Genomic DNA, 16696 nt, shown 5'->3' with positions numbered 1-16696 from the left:
TATTAACCAAACTAGTTTAATCAAGACTTTCGATTCTAAAAGGTGGGACCCTTTCTTTACTCATTCTATTAGGCTCTATTTCTCTCTAATACACCAGTGAATAAGAAAGAAATGTGACCCATTCAATTGGTTCATCCCATAAATCTTCGATTATTCTGATATTTCTCTCTAATACACCAGTGAATAAGAATAATACGCAAGTGAATAAGAAAGAAATGTGACCCATTCAATTGGTTCATCCCATAAATCTTCGATTATTCTGATAATTATAAGACATACCATAACCAAAACATAACCATAAAGTTTATATGCATCCAACAAATATATAATGTTTATCCATATTTTCCACATCAAAACATCATCAGGCAAAGTCCATAATCCTTGTACCTCCCATCCTCCTTGTTACTCCATTAATCATTTGCGTTCAACGTGGTACCACAATAATATAAAATGCAGCATATATATAACCATAATGTTTCTCCTCAAAAGATGAGCCATCAAAAATAGCAGCATCAAGCAGTCAGACTAAAGAAGTAACATCAACTTATAAACATGTCAACAACGCTAAGAAATCAAGCCAAGTAATCTGTCCCGAAATGTAGTGTTGTCAAAGCCAAGACTAATTCCCATCGGAGGAGTTGGGTCCGCTTGTTGTTCCTATTGTTGTGGACGTGATGTCATTGAATGTGATGAACCATGAGAAGAACTAGAAGAGGTGGCTTGAGCATTTTGCCTTTGCTCACTGGCAGAGGTGAGGAAATAACTGGATGTTTTGATGATTGGCCAATGGGACCAGCCAATAATGTAGGCTGCCTGGGAGTTTGATGTGCAGAGGGAACAATGTTGAGTAGCAGGTGTGGATGGTGGTGTGTTGCAAGGGCAGTATGTACTACACTGGAAGCAGCAAACTGCAGACGTGACATGTGTGGACTAGGAGGGCAGTTGGGTGGAGAAACAGCAAGCCAACTTTGACTCGAACGCAGAGGTTGTGAAGAAATAATTGGCCCCTAAGACAATTATTTGGATGAACCAAAGGTGCAGACATGTGTGGGGAACGGGAACGGGAATGCCTGTGGAGGGTGGCTTGAGGAAACGGAGGTTGTGATTTAGGCCGTGCCACACGTTGAGGCTCTAATTGACCCCATAAATTGATCACGCCAATATGTAGTTGCCTTAACTATTGAAGATCGGCATCGAAATGAGGGTCTCCTATCTCTCCTTACACCAAGATGTTGGTCCTTGTTCCCTGTTCCTCTGCCCCTGCCCCTGCCCCTGCCCCTGCCCCTTCTTATGTTTCTATTAAAAAAAACTCATGCTGCAACATATTTATTCATGAAATTACTTGCAGGCAGTAAAAAAATAAGAACTGTTCATTAACTAATACAAGGAGTTTTGAGTTTAAAACATCAAACAAAGGATATAAATGCAACATATTTATTCATGAAATTACTTGCAGGCAGTAAAAAAATAAGAACTGTTCATTGACTAATACAAGGAGTTTTGAGTTTAAAACATCAAACAAAGGATATAAATCAAACGAGGAAAGGGAGAAAGCATCAAAATAAACATTAACAGCCACACAATTATCCATGTAACTGATATAATTCAAGAAGATAGATAGCGCATTGTAATTCCAAAAGGCCTTTAGACAGGACGAGTACCCTTTGGTGAATATACCCAATTTTCGTCAGACTCGATACGGAGTCGGTACTTAATCTCGAGGTGCATCATGAAACCAACCAGATAATACAAAGCAAAGGAAGAGAATGAAGATGGATGGTTTATAATGCTTTGACAAGCGGCCTCGCTGAAACGAAACGGGTATGCTTTGACAAGCGGCCTCGCTGAAACGAAACGGGTACACGAAATACACAGCGGTAAGAAAACGTATAAAACCCTGTATATATGTGTGTAACGAATTTTGTAGGGGAGGGGCTCCTGCAATTTTGGACGCAACTGTAGTTTAGGGAAGCGGCGGAAGAATTCCTTGGATGTTTAAAAGTGGCTGGAATCCGGGCAAAAAATTGAATAATGTTTTTAATGGTGGAAATAAATTCAGAACCATAAAAAACATCTAAAACACCTAAAATTATAAATTTTGACGACTTTTACTTAGATTTACAAAAACAAAAATCCTTTTCAAAATATAACCAGAATTTCCATAACTTTCTCGACAAAAAAAATATAATTTTGTAGACTACATCTACATCAATATCGAACATCAATGCTTTGAAACCCTATCATATAAGTATGCATGTGCTTTAAATCAAAGTTATATAAACGAGATACCCTGGTCAGATTTATTTTATATGCGCGTTATAATTGTCCACACCCAATCAAACAACCACATTTATAGTGGTCTCTTAAATAACCAGTGTATATAACACACATAGTAGCGTCTTAAATAACCATAGTGTATATACACTATATATGTGTATGTAGGTGTAATGAATAATCCATGTATCTTAAGAACCACATGATTTACCATCCCAATAGCGTACGACTTTGTGCAATGAATATTTGTTGGGTATCGACAGCGATAATTTTACTCGTCTTGACTTTCTTGCCCAGAAATTTTCTCTTAAAGAGGGTCCCACCTATTAGGTCTGTCATTTGTCTGGTCTATCATTTGATTTGATGAATAATATTAGTTAGGGGAGAATCTGTTTTAACATTCGCAATGGTTTAGTGTTGACCAACGTCAACATTGGCTACCTTTATGTTCTCATTTGATTTGATGATGATGTATAATATTAGTTAGAACTTAGGGGACAATCTGTTTTAGACATTCGCAATGATTTAGTGTTGACCAACATCAACATTGGTGACCTTTACGTTCTCACACTAAATTTTGATATGCTCTTACATGGACAGCTCATCAATAACACTTTTATCATAAGATTAGAATAACAAAAAGATTATTTAAGACACTGATTGTGCAGGGAATCACAAACTAAGTTCATGAATTTTGCGACTGTAATGAAAAATCCGTTTGGTTCTGTTTGTTCAAAATCCAGCCACCCTAGCATTGGTCTTACTATAATCTAAGGGGAGGGGTGAAAGAAGGTGGGATCAGGCGGAAAATTGTTTGGGGTCTAGGTAATAAGCTGCTTCATTCATGCCTTAAAATTTGATAATACTGCACACTAAAGATAGGAATACAAGGCATTGTTGTTAGGATTGAAAACTGCGACAAATCCAGCCACCCTAGCCAGAAGAGTAATGTCTTCAATAACTTAAATCAAAGTAAATATGAAAAACATATCTAATGGTCGCAGTATTCATTATCAATGTTTCTCCACTTTGATTAACTGTATAATCCTGTATCCTTCATTATTTGAATGAGATTCTCCAACAATTTTATTAATGAAGCCGCATATCAAGCACTGACAAACTCAATAGCTAATCTAACGTTCAATCTACCCATCTAAACCACAGAACAGTGCGACGGGCAATTTTTCTGTACTTTTTTTTCTGAATGAAGCTGCATATAAGCACTGTCAAACTGAGATTTTAATGGGGTTTGAAACCGAGTCTTTAGGACCACAGCCTTGTGGGCAATTTTCCATATTTCACTTCTATAAAGATGTTATTTTTTCCAGATTGAGGTTGAATTGCTACTGTCTAGCTTTAGCCGCTTTATAAATCAGATCTAGTACCTCACGGCCTCCTCATTTCCCGATATTCCTTGCATACTAGACATTTTTAGTCATTTTGTTAAAGCAATCAACAACTATCATACTTGATGCTCTAACCTTTTCTAAATCTCGCTTTTATAAATAAGCTTCAGAACCATGCAATACCTAGACCCTGTTTCCGGATATTTCTAATTGGATCCACGCATTCATGTATCCAAAATTGTTGCTGCTCTCAAGGACTAACTATTAGTGGTGCAAATAAAAAATACCCAGTGATCGTTAGTGGTCAAATATAAAATATCTACAAGTGATGATTAGTTGTGCAAATGAAAATCCTACTACAAATGGCCATTAGTGGTACAAATTAAAATTAAATACATATTGAAAATTAACTGACAAATCATCACCCCTAATACCAACATAAAAGCATTTCAATCTGAATGAGAAGACAGAATCCTATTACATTTGACAACGAAATAAGGGTGTTAAGTTGGCTCGAAAAAACACTACTAGTATCAAGAGTTTCTTCTTAAATATAAATTTCCACATGAGAAAAGGGTAGGCCTATAACACCATTTTGTATTTCTCACCTAATATACCATCTTTTCCCAAGAAGTTACTACAGATACTGATTTAAATAGCAGTAATCTGACCTAAAAACTAATAACTAGCTCATCCAATATCAGAATACTACATTTCAGTGCTGCATCTTGCTAACTCAAAACGAAATCACGTTTAAAATTCTTACAAAGGTGCAACACTATATGCATCTCTGGGAGAAAGTTCCAAACCGTAATTTGAAAAGCACTGCCATATCTGACATGATATTCAACAATTAATTAGAACCACATTTCTAATTCTTGCTAAAATAAGAGATGAGGATGTTTTTGTACTTTGGAAATTAACTAAGTTTTTTAATTCAAAGTCCAAGCTTCCTGCAGAGAATATATAGACCAAGGCATCTCCAAGCCCAAAATGAATTTAGAAACAAATTTTACTTGCAAAATATCCACTTATTTCCATGTTGCCATCGCGAGTAATACAACCACCTGGACATGTTTAACCCACTGAAATACACACAGTAGCTTGATATATTGAACCAACGAATCCACTGATCCTTTCCTTACTTCCATAGTTTCCTCAGTGACATGTTCTTCTCTGTTTCCTTTTTCATAACCTTAGCTACAGCCATTTCAAAATCTTCTTGTGTAACATGGACACGTCGCTCCCGCAATGCAAACATCCCAGCTTCTGTGCATACAGCCTGGCCGTTTGTAGAATATATTTGTCAGCTATAGCCCAGTCCGTAGAACAACAAAAGGAATACATATAAATTGTAAATACAAAAAGAAATACAAATCTTACCTTAAGCTCTGCACCTGATGCACCACTCATTTTTTCAGCAATTTTCTTTAGATCGATGCCCCGCATCAGATTCATTTTTCTTGAGTGGATTTTCAGAATATCAAAACGAGACTGCAATATTTAGCACACAAAGCAATTGATTAGTAATGTGTGTATTAGAAAGCTTTGAATAAATCTAACAAGATAGAAAATTAAAATTAGATTCATGGGGTAACCCTACTTGCAAAATGAATGCCATTCAAAATTTATTGGAGTTAAAACTTAAAACTATCAGCTCAAAGAAGCCTGGTTCATCCAACAGGTTGTGGTTAAAGAATAAAATGAATATTGCCAACTCAGGACCAATGCAGAGGGGTCCTCGAAAGTGAAAATGGTCACTGGACTAACCCAAAATCACGTTGGAATGAGCAAATCTGTAAAATTTGTGATGTAAACAAGGATGAGGATGAAAATCATGCCTTCTAGGTTTTAAATTGCCCTACCCTTTATTAAGACAACTTTACCTAGAGCCATAACTTAATTACTCTATATTATATAAGACTTCCTGGTTTCATACTTCAACCATTCTACGCTTCATATACATCCTAATCATAATCATTTTCAATCCTAGGCCTTACAAGGATAAGAACACACAAAAAAGAGACAGACCTAGATGTTCTTTAGCAGTAGTGCTCTAAGTCGTGACTCTTCGAAACATAAACCATAGGTTTTAAATTGCCCTACCCTTTATTAAGACAACTTTACCTAGAGCCATAACTTAATTACTCTATATTATATAAGACTTCCTGGTTTCATACTTCAACCATTCTACGCTTCATATACATCCTAATCATAATCATTTTCAATCCTAGGCCTTACAAGGATAAGAACACACAAAAAAGAGACAGACCTAGATGTTCTTTAGCAGTAGTGCTCTAAGTCGTGACTCTTCGAAACATAAACCATACTCTATAAGAAAATACTCTTTACCAGAGGTTCAAATAATACTTAGGGAGATAGGGAGACAGTCATTGTGGTTGGCATGTCAAAGGGGGCATTTAAATGTTTAATAAGAAAGAGAACCAACATGCTCTTCTGCATTGGCAGGTTTATTAGAATACTGCCAATTGCCCAAATTGACCATGTAAAGGGGACAGAATCATTGGACTCTATCATACGGAACTCAGTAGGAATTGTCATACAGCTCACTAAATTTATAACTATAAATTTAAAATATGGATCTTTAAGAGTTAGCAGCTATTTTGTTGATTGAAACACAATTTACTAGTGTCAGCCTTGATATACCACAAAAAGACTGACCATCTTGTTTCCCAATTAAACCAGAATAATACAAGTCTTGAGAAAAATAATGATACTAAATTACTGTTTTTCTTTACACACATTTCTACAAGCATTTGCAGGGAAAGGGCAAAACATACCTCTTCATTAGGATTAGGAAATTCAATTTTCCTGTCAATCCTACCAGGTCGAAGAAGAGCTTGATCAAGAATATCTATCCGGTTTGTAGCCATTAGAACCTATTAAACACGAGGAAATAATAAGAAATATAATAATTATCTCAACTATTTATAAGAACATAGAAGCCTAATTAAACTCGGCTGCATGCATCAGAAGTCAACAGAAAATCCTGAGCACTTAAAAAATAGCTAGTGTGTGTGAGTAAAGTACTGCTCTTGCCAATAACACATTTCCCAATGCAAAAGAACTACATCAAGATAAAAGAAAAGTTCACAACAACAATAATTTCTATTCTGCCCTGATGGTGAAACCCTAACAGACCATAAAGGATGTGACAAAAATATCAATATTCTATAAACTTCATTTTCAGACACTTCTCATAAAATTTATCAAGATAAGTCCCTTCCTGTTAAACAGAAACACAGAGCCAACAATAAATAGTACCATGCAAAGGCATTACCTACTACAATTAACTGACAGAAACAGGTAACATAAGAGTTAATATAATCATTTTTAAATATAAATACCTTAATCTTATTAGATGCCTCAAAGCCATCAAGTTGATTAAGGAGCTCAAGCATAGTTCGCTGGACTTCACTATCACCATTACCAGTGCCAGACTCCATTCGAGCAGATCCTATACTGTCAATTTCATCCATAAATATAATCGAGGGAGCATGTTCTCTGCAAAAGTCAATAACAAAAATATTGAAATCCTGTCAATTTTGATTCACATGACACATTTCACCTTTCAGAGACCACATAAAACAGAAAAAGTCATTATTAAGTTCAGCATTAAGGAAAGTGAAAAACTTTTATATCGCTATCCTAGAGGGCATATACAAAATAAAGTAGCCTCTGGACAGCACATTTGGTGAATAATAGGTTCCATATAACTAGAGTCAATTAATCTTATTATATAAACGTTGAATGAAATCCCACATTTTCTTTGAAAAAAACAATAATGATCACGTAAAGAGGACAATGCAGAGTAAAATGCATTATATGCATTGGACAGTAAGAGTTCAATGGCTGAAAACACCAAAAAGATCTAATTTTCATGTTCTCTGTAAAAGCCGGTAACAAAAATATTGAAATCCTGTTAATTCTAATTCACATGACACATTTCACCTTTGAGAGACCACATAAATGGTAAAACAGAAAAGGTCATTATTAAGTTCAGCATTAAGGAAAGTGACAAACTTTTCTATCGCTATCCTAAAGGGCATATACAAAATAAAGTAGCCACTGGACAGCACATTTAGTGAATAATAGGTTCCACATCACTAGACTCAATTAATCTTATTCTATAAACGTTAAATGAAATCCTACAATTTCTTTGAAAAAAACAATAATGATCACATAAAGAGGACAATGCAATGTGAAATGCATTATGTGCATTGGATACTAAGAGTTCAATGGCTGACAACACCAAAAAGATCTAATTTTCTTAAATATAGCAAATCACCATAGGAGAACTTCCTGCACCCAAAGCCGAATTAATATCCTCAATTCCCAATCAATCTCTAAATATAATTGCTGACCACCCATATGTTTCACATCTCCCAAATATATCATTTGGGATACCCCGCCCCTCCCTTTTCACTGGTATCACTCCTTATAGTTTATTTTAACTTGTAAAATACAATCATAAAAAAATACCAGTCATTCTCTTGTCCCTGCCTCCACCTCATATGTACATGTACCAAGCCTCATTTCTCAACTCGATATAGTGTTATGTGGCCTCTGAAATTAAACAACTTAGAGTATCACAATATGACTTTTTTCATTTATTCTTTAGATATTTCTCCTCAAACACTTCACACTCAAATTTGAAAGAAACATTTGATTCAGTTCATATAATTGTTGCCCGGATGATGAGTGAAGTAATTTGCCTGAAACACATTGGCTCAAGAACATTTCATATTTCTACATGTCAACACCAAACAAGCCCACTTTCTAGATGACAAGTGAAGTAATTCACTTGAAACTTGCTTAAAACATATTGGCTCAAAATCATGTCATGCAGTTCCCTGAATAATTCTAAACGTCAACAATAAACTAACCCTCCCAAGCTGAACACACCAGCATCAGAAGACTGATGTACAGAAATTTTCTTGGGAGCTCAGTAGTCAATGTTTGCAACTCAAACTAAAAATTAAATTGCATTAGGGCCCTCCAATGACCAAATTAACAGCCAATGGAACGAGAAAAAAAATGCTTACCTAGAGGCTAGGATAAAAATGAATAAAACATGGTACAAAATTAAGAGAGAAAAGAGATAGGGAATCCACCTAAAGCGTATCACAAAATCAAAAGAGTTGAGGATTATCATGTGATGAAAAGAGGAATAGGGGTATAACCAATTTCCCCTTTCATTTCAAGATTCAATCTTGAGGCCTGTGGGTTATGGCCCACAAACCCTTATCGGAAGCGTTCATAAGGCTTTAAGCCCTTAAAATCATGGACCATTCAACATATCGGAGCCTTTACACTATCGGTAGCATTTACAATGTGTTTAGCCTTAGAAACCCGATTTTACCATAAAAACCCTGATCTAATACATATATCGGAAATAACGGGAACAAAGGAAATACAAAGAAAAGCCCCGCTGGAACCCTTGGGCCGGATCTCAAATATTATAAGCCTGCCTCTATAAATATTGGCAAGTCTGCTCCTTTGCACCATTCCGCAGCGCCACTCCAACCTCCGATCTCCGATTAGTGATTGCTCCGATCGTCGATCAATCAATCTCTGTCGTCCAATATTTCCTCCGATCAACTATCAATATTCACTCCGAAGATCAAACAGTCCATTGATCTCCAACCGTCGATCACATTCTAGATCCGACGGTTGTCGTTGATATCGGATAGATAACAAGCGCAAAGTTTAACTGCCCGATAAGCGGTTTCCTCTCTCCTCTCACTGCCACATGTTGTTTGATGAGTGGAATCGGCGCCCGTCCTTCAATACCACTTGTGGTTTTGAGGCCGCCCGAAATCCACTTTCACTGTTACAAAAACCGTCGTTGCGATATTGCCTTATGGACCCGATAAGAATATAGGTCCCCGTCCATAAATGTTCAAGTACGGATTCCAATTCCGACTCCATTTTGTGCCAGGTTTTAGTGTAAACTAGAATTCGGCTTGCAAGCTAAAACGATGCATAAATTGAATCTATGTTAAAGCACAATTCTCTGCCACTTCTCTGTTTACACGACATTCATATAAACATTGGATCGACATCGATCCTTTAAGTGATCGATGGTCAATCAACAATCCAATACACAGAATAACTCAAAAAGACTTAAATACATAAATACACGGAAATCCACAGAACGCACACTTTTCTATTATATACGATATGAATACAGATCTAAGGCATTTCAGCCTTAGGACAAGTTCTCCACTTGACTACATTTTGAACACTCGAGTTTCATAAAACTCTATCTATCACTCTATCCTCTCCTCCCTTTCTTGAACAAGCAAGCTCATATATATATAGAAAACATTGGATCGGATCACTAGAAGGATCTAATCAATCCTCTCCATGAAACACTCAACAACTCCCTAGATTCTCTCTACAACTCACTATACATATGAATACATGGCAAATTACATTAACTAAAGTCTCCTCGAGACTTTATTAGTTCCATCAATCTAGCTCTATTTTAAACAGAATTGTCTCTGTTTTGCTCGATGGTCCACATCTCCTCCTTCTCTGCTTTGAATTCCTCCTTTAATTAAGGGGGGTTAGATGCTCCTACATCAGACTCCGGATGCACAAAAAATTATGACCTCCTGGTCATATGCTCCTCTTTGTCCTTAGCAATTCTACCCACATCTCTGTAGAATTGCCTTTATGATCTTTTGTGAGCTGCAACACGACCTCTGCAGTAACAGTCTTCCTCTGCTACACGATACCTCACCAAGCCCTCCTCACTCAGTCTTTTGGCATCCTTATGGTTCTCTCCTCTGGAACCAATTGAGCACACCTTGCTCTAGGTTGCTGCAAATCTTCTCACCTTCTGCTGCCGTTCTCTACACGACAGTAAGAACACAAACTCTCCAGCTTTAACACAACTGTACCTCTTCTCCCTTCTGTTTGCACGCAGAATCTTCTTCTGCTCTAATACCACTTGATGAAAAGAGGAATAGGGGTATAACCAATTTCCTCTTTCATTTCAATATTCAATCTTGAGGCTTGTGGGTTATGGCCCACAAACCCTTATCGAAAGCGTTCATAAGGCTCTAAGCCTTTAAAATCATGGACCATTCAACATATCGAAGCCTTTACACTATCCGGAGCATTTACAATATGTGTTTAGCCTTAAAAACCCGCTTTTACCATAAAAACCCCGATCCAATACATATATCGGAAATAACGCGAACAAGGGAAATACAAAGAAAAACCCCGCCAGAACACTTGGGCCAGATCTCAAATATTATAAGCCCGCCTCTATAAATATCGGCAAGTCTGCTCCTTCGCACCATTCCGCAGCGCCACTCCAACCTCCAATCTCCGTTTAGCGATTGCCCCGATTGCCGATCAATCAATCTATGTCATCCAATATTTCCTCCGATCAACGATCAATATTCACTCCGAAGATCAAACAGTCTGTTGATCTCCGACCATCGATCACGTCGCTCTAGATCCGATGGCTATCGTTGATATTGGATAGATAACAAGCACGAGGTTTAACTACTCGATAAGCGGCTTCCTCTCTCCTCTCGCTGCCACGCCTCGTTTGATGAGTGGTATCGGCGTCCGTCCTTCAATACCACTTATGGTTTTGAGGCCACCTGAAATCCACTTTCACTGTTACAAAAATTGTCGTTGTGATATTGCCTTACAGACCCGATAAGAATATAGGTCCCCGTCCATAAATTTTCGAGTACGGATTCCAATCCCGACTTTGTTTTGCGCCATTTTTTAGTGTAAACTAGAATTCAGCTTGCGGGCTAAAACGATGCATAAATTGAATCTCTGTGTTAAAGCACAGTTCTCTGCCATTTCTCTGTTTACACGACATTCATATAAACATTGGATCACCATTGATCCTTTATGTGATCAATGGTCAATCAACAGTGCAATAAACAGAATAACTCAAAAAGACGTAAATACATAAATACATGAAAATCCACAGAATGCACAATTTTCTATTATTACGATATGAATACAGATCTAAGGCATTTCAACCTTAGGACGAGTTCTCCACTTGACTACATTTTGAGCACTTGGGTTTCTTAAAACTCTATCTATCACTCTATCCTCTCCTCCCTTTCTTGAACACGCAGGCTCATATATATATATATAGAAAACATTGGATCGGATCATTGGAAGGATCCGATCAATCCTCTCCATGAAACACTCAACAACTCCCTAGATTCTCTCTACAGCTCACTATACATACGAATACATGGCAGATTACATTAACTAAAGTCTCCTCGAGACTTTATTAATTCCATCAATCTAGCTCTGTTTTAAACAGAATTGTCCCTGTTTTGCTCGATGGTCCACATCTCCTCCTTCTCCGCTTTGGATTCCTCCTTTAATTAAGGGGGGTTAGATGCTCCTGCATCATCATGTTGAGAAATCTAGGGGCACCAAGTTTAGGTGATTTCTCTTACTTTGATAAGAGCTTGTGATATATTTTTACTTAATTGGATAAGCTTCTTCTTTCACTTGATTATTATTAGTGTTTTTCTATCATCAAACAGCTACCAAACAGTAAAATCAATGAGACAATAGGACACAAGATGTAGGCAATCAGTCGAGGCCAAAACCTCTCCAACTTGAGGAAAACCCACAAGAATTCCCTCTTCTTAGATACCTTCAATTGACAAATTTCAAAACCTTTGGCCCTTGACCAAGACCCTCCAAGACCATGTCACACCTTACATCCAACAACTTTTGCAATTTTGACATTCAGCAGCTTCTTTTGCAACCTCGACCTCCCTAGCAGCTTCTTCTACAACTTCAACCTTCCCAGCAGCTTTTTTTGCAATTTCGACCTATCCAATAGCTTCTTTTGCAACTTCAACTTGCCCTGCAGCTACTTCTGCAACTTCGACCTACCCTACAACTATTTCTGTAATTTCAACTAATCCAGCAGATTCTTCTGCAAAAACCCTAGCCCTTGCACGTGTGAGAAACAATGGTGTATTCTTGCTCCTCTCTTCTTCACTTGGATAGATTTTCTCTCCTAGAGAATTTGATTCCTAGAATAGCTCTTCTTGATGACCTATCTTCACTTCTGCAACTCGGCTTTACTGCAACAATATGTGCCCTAATTCCTTCGCACATGTGGAGAGAAGTAGCCCAAAAACAAATCCAAAACAACTCGACTTTTCCTCCTTCCTTCATATTCCTCTTCTTCGCACTTCATTTTGTCCTTGTGATCGAACTTGAGTGAGTGAAGTGTATATCTCTAAGTGAGGTCAAAGTCTCCTTTATATAGGCTTCTCATGGAGTCGAATTGCTTCTTTTAGGCTAACTTGTCTCTTCATGTAGGTCAAATTGATCTTTAAGCCATGACAAGGTCTTGGAGGGTCTTTTGACTAGATTAAGACTCAATAAATTTTCCTTTACAATATGTAACATGCCCAAATGGGTCTTCAATACATGAGAATGACTCAATTGACTTTATGACAAACCTAAACACACTCAATGGGTGTTTGACCTGTAAAATAAATTCCCTTGAGCATGAAACCCATGCCTCAAGAACAACAGTAATAAATTTATTTTTCTTTTTTTACATTTATATACATAAAATCATGATTACATATGTCATTATGAAAATCGAACCTAGTTACATATTTCAACACTCCCTCTTAACTAGGGAGATATTCATAATCCATACAAGGTACTTGGACATTTTCAATCTCAAGAATTCTCATAAGAAGAGACAAATTGGTAACCCATTTGTTTAGCATCATATCATCCAACATTGTGACATAGCAAGGCCTTGACAAACAACTCTATCTCTCCACAAGATTTGAGCACAATGTTGGCGAGACCAATGATTTATAGACACCATCATCATTGTCTCTCAAGAAGCATACCCCACCCAGGTGTTCACAAGGTATGTCCTTCTAGGACTAATCTTATCTTGGATTCCCTGACCTCAAAGAATATCAACTCTCTACGACTACTCTTATCTTGGATGCCCTACCACATCCTCAAAGAGTATCAGATGCCAAATGCTTACCCAATCCTCCATTGTTTCTTCCCAAGGTGAAGACAAGAATGATATGTCTATCTTTCCATCTCAACTTGGGAGGATGTACCCATTCCTATAAAGGAATGTACCCAAGTTCCTCTCATCCCGAAACTTGTACAAGCTCTCTTTTAACTAGGGACTTGCTTCCAAGCTCCCTCTTAACCAAGGACTTGTTTTCCAACACAACTCTTTAGTGGAGATCATGGCACTATCAGCTGCTAGAGGAGCTCCTCCTTTTATGTCATGAATTTTATCTTTTCATCATTATGGAGCCTTCAAACTCTAGGGACTTCTTCATAGGGCATTGACCATCCATCACTTTCATTCACGAACCACGTCGGTCATGTCATCCTTTCTTTCATCGGAAAGTGATCTACTAGTCCATATCTAGCTATTCTTCATACCGCTACCTTTTCCATATCACGTTTCCTTTAAGATCTTCCATACCACCAGATGAGTACAAGTTGTAGGTGACATCCACAACTCTCTTTCAATATCCCTATATTAGCTCATTCAGATATTGAGCAAAAATAAAATAAAAAATAAAAAAATGAACATCAAATCAAAATTACCTTTCGTGATGGTCCATCATGGCATCTGCTTGTTCCAACATCAACATCCTACATACATATTTACACATCTCGAAGATATTCAATGTCAATGGTCCTTCTTTACAAACCTTATTAGAATCTTCACGCCTTCTCTATGGAGATGTCATGGCCAATTCTTCTAGTTATAGGATGTTGATTTCTTTTTCTATGTGACCATAGTTGCATATTTTATAATCTCTTTATTTTTTCACACATTTCTCCCCAAGAACTTCCATCCATAGTTCCTTAATCTTTGTCAACCACCTTATATTCCATACGAGAACATATTATGTTGATTTCATCTAGTCAATATGTGAACCATGCCTTCATGCATCTTTTCAAAGGAGGATATCCCTTTTCTTTGATCATGCTCATGAGATAGAGCATTTACCCATGCAACTATATGATGACATGACTCAAATACATGCATGCATACCTCTTTCCTTCTTGTGGTCATCTAGGCATCCTTCAGCAACTTCCTTTTCTTGTTTGAGAGTGCTTCAACCATCTCAACATGCCACATTCCTTTGTCACCATACCATCATCCTTCAATGAATCCAATACAAGGTGGAATTCTCAGTGAGACACTAGCTTCCTTCAAGAGAGGTGAACCTTCCAATGAAGATTCTAACAGAGGATCTAGATTATCCTATCCTGCAAAAGCTCCTTTCTCATGATGATGATGTATGATGAATTCCTTCTATCATGTTAGATGACTTTCTTTTAACCATATGCACTACACATGTTACCAAAAGCTACTTCCTTTATATGATGACTACAACATCCATATAGATTTCTACTTCAACTATTCTTTCAAGCTTTTCTAATGAGCTCTTGCTTCAATAGTATGCTACTATGATGCCATCTCCTAAAATGATGCACCATATCATGCTTCTAATGTTTCCCACAATGATCACTATACTTTACAAAAACTAAAAGAACTCGGTGGAGGAAATTACCTCAATCATAGTAGAGATCTTTTACTTCCTCTTTCTTTGGCTTCTTCCTTTCAGCTTCTTCCACTTCCTCAGTGATATGGGCCTCTTCCCTTCCTCTTCTGTTGTTGTCCTTGAGTTTAGGACAATCTCTCTTGTAGTGTCCATATTCATGACAGCCATAGCATTAGATCTTTGACATTTCTTCTTGTTCTTTTTCTGAGGACCGAACTTTCCAAACTTTCCCTTTCTCTTAGCCATGGCAACAAATGTTTGTTCTTGCTCGTTTGATCCTACATCACTTTTCGCCTTTAGCCTGGTTTCTTTAATTTTACATAATGACCAAAGTTCGTTGAATGGGGTAGCTTCTTTCTTTCCATAGATGCTTAATGTAAAGTTGTCCCATTCCTCTGGTAGTGCATTGAGCACTATGGTGGTCATTTCTTTGTCGGACATTATTTCTCCCAACTCTTGTAGTTGGTCTCTTATTTCTGACACCCTCATAAAATATGAGGTTATTCCATCTTCTTTTGATATTTTCATCTTGTATAGTTCTTGTCTTTATGATATTACTTCTCCAACAGTACTTATGAAGAATAATTCTCCTATTTTATCATATATTTCTTTTGATGTCTGCAACTTTCATATGTAGGGTATGAGGGAATCTTTGATGGACTCTATCAGAATCCTTTGAGCATCCCTTTTATGTACCTTGCAAGAGCTTGAGCTTCTTCTTTTGGAGGTTTAGTGATTGCACCCTTGACATGATCAACAACTTCATTTTCTATGAGGATCAAATCAGTCCTCTTCTTCCATGCAAGAAAGTTTGATGACTCAACCAATTTGTTACTTTCCTTGCAAAAAGTCATTTTAATAGCAGATTCAGTCATAGATATAAAGGCACTTACTTGTCAAGTGAAGATCCTTCTTGATGACAATATCTTCAACTTGATGCCTTCTTGATTTTGATGATGATGTTGATAATAGAAGATGTCTTCCTTCAATAGTGATCCTTCAAAGAGAGGGAGATCACCTTGGTTTTTTGATGATGATGACAATGCCTTCTCCTTGGTTTTCTTTTGATGTAGAGGCTTCAAGATGCTCCAATTTGTAGTTCTTCTTACCTTGAGTAGAGGTAGGGGCTTTGAGGTCTCCTTCTACGAGGTGATGATTATGCAAGGTTCCCAAGAATGCTTTGTGTAGACTCCTCCTTTGAACGAAGTGCAGGGTTTAGAGGTCTTCTTTAGTAACTCCCTTCTAGATGATGATGAAATCCTTGTCTTTATGATGTCTTTGATTCTTCTTGATGATGTTGATACTCTTGATGATCTTCTAGTGCTTCGGCCCTCGAGTGTCCTTTAAGTTGTCTTTCCTTGTCTTGTCACCTTAACTCTGATACCATGTTGAGAAATCTAGGGGCAGCACAAGTGTAGGTGATTTCTCTTACTTTGATAACTGCTTGTGATATATTTTTACTTAATTTGATAA

At 37.3% G+C, this 16696-nt stretch overlaps 1 protein-coding gene across 1 annotated transcript in view; it reads right to left on the bottom strand.

The window, feature by feature from the left end:
• Positions 1-4352: 4352 nt before the first annotated feature.
• The window catches only part of LOC149211121 (26S proteasome regulatory subunit 8 homolog A), a 28930-nt gene continuing 16586 nt past the window's right edge, over positions 4353-16696 (bottom strand). Inside the window, exons 6-9 of the mRNA XM_089396916.1 lie at positions 6989-7145; positions 6422-6520; positions 5004-5114; positions 4353-4902 (exon numbers count right to left, since the gene is read on the bottom strand). Of these exons, the coding sequence (XP_089253042.1) occupies positions 4762-4902; positions 5004-5114; positions 6422-6520; positions 6989-7145 (508 nt within the window). The 3' untranslated portion in view covers positions 4353-4761. The remainder of the gene's footprint in view (positions 4903-5003; positions 5115-6421; positions 6521-6988; positions 7146-16696) is intronic.

The sequence above is a fragment of the Pinus tabuliformis genome, chromosome 1_2 (assembly GCF_031772625.1).
Source record: "Pinus tabuliformis cultivar Carrire ecotype Pingquan chromosome 1_2, CPIR1, whole genome shotgun sequence".
Taxonomy (NCBI): Eukaryota; Viridiplantae; Streptophyta; class Pinopsida; order Pinales; family Pinaceae; genus Pinus; species Pinus tabuliformis.
Note: the sequence above shows the minus strand (reverse complement) of the source record. Positions and strands in the feature narration are given on the sequence as shown.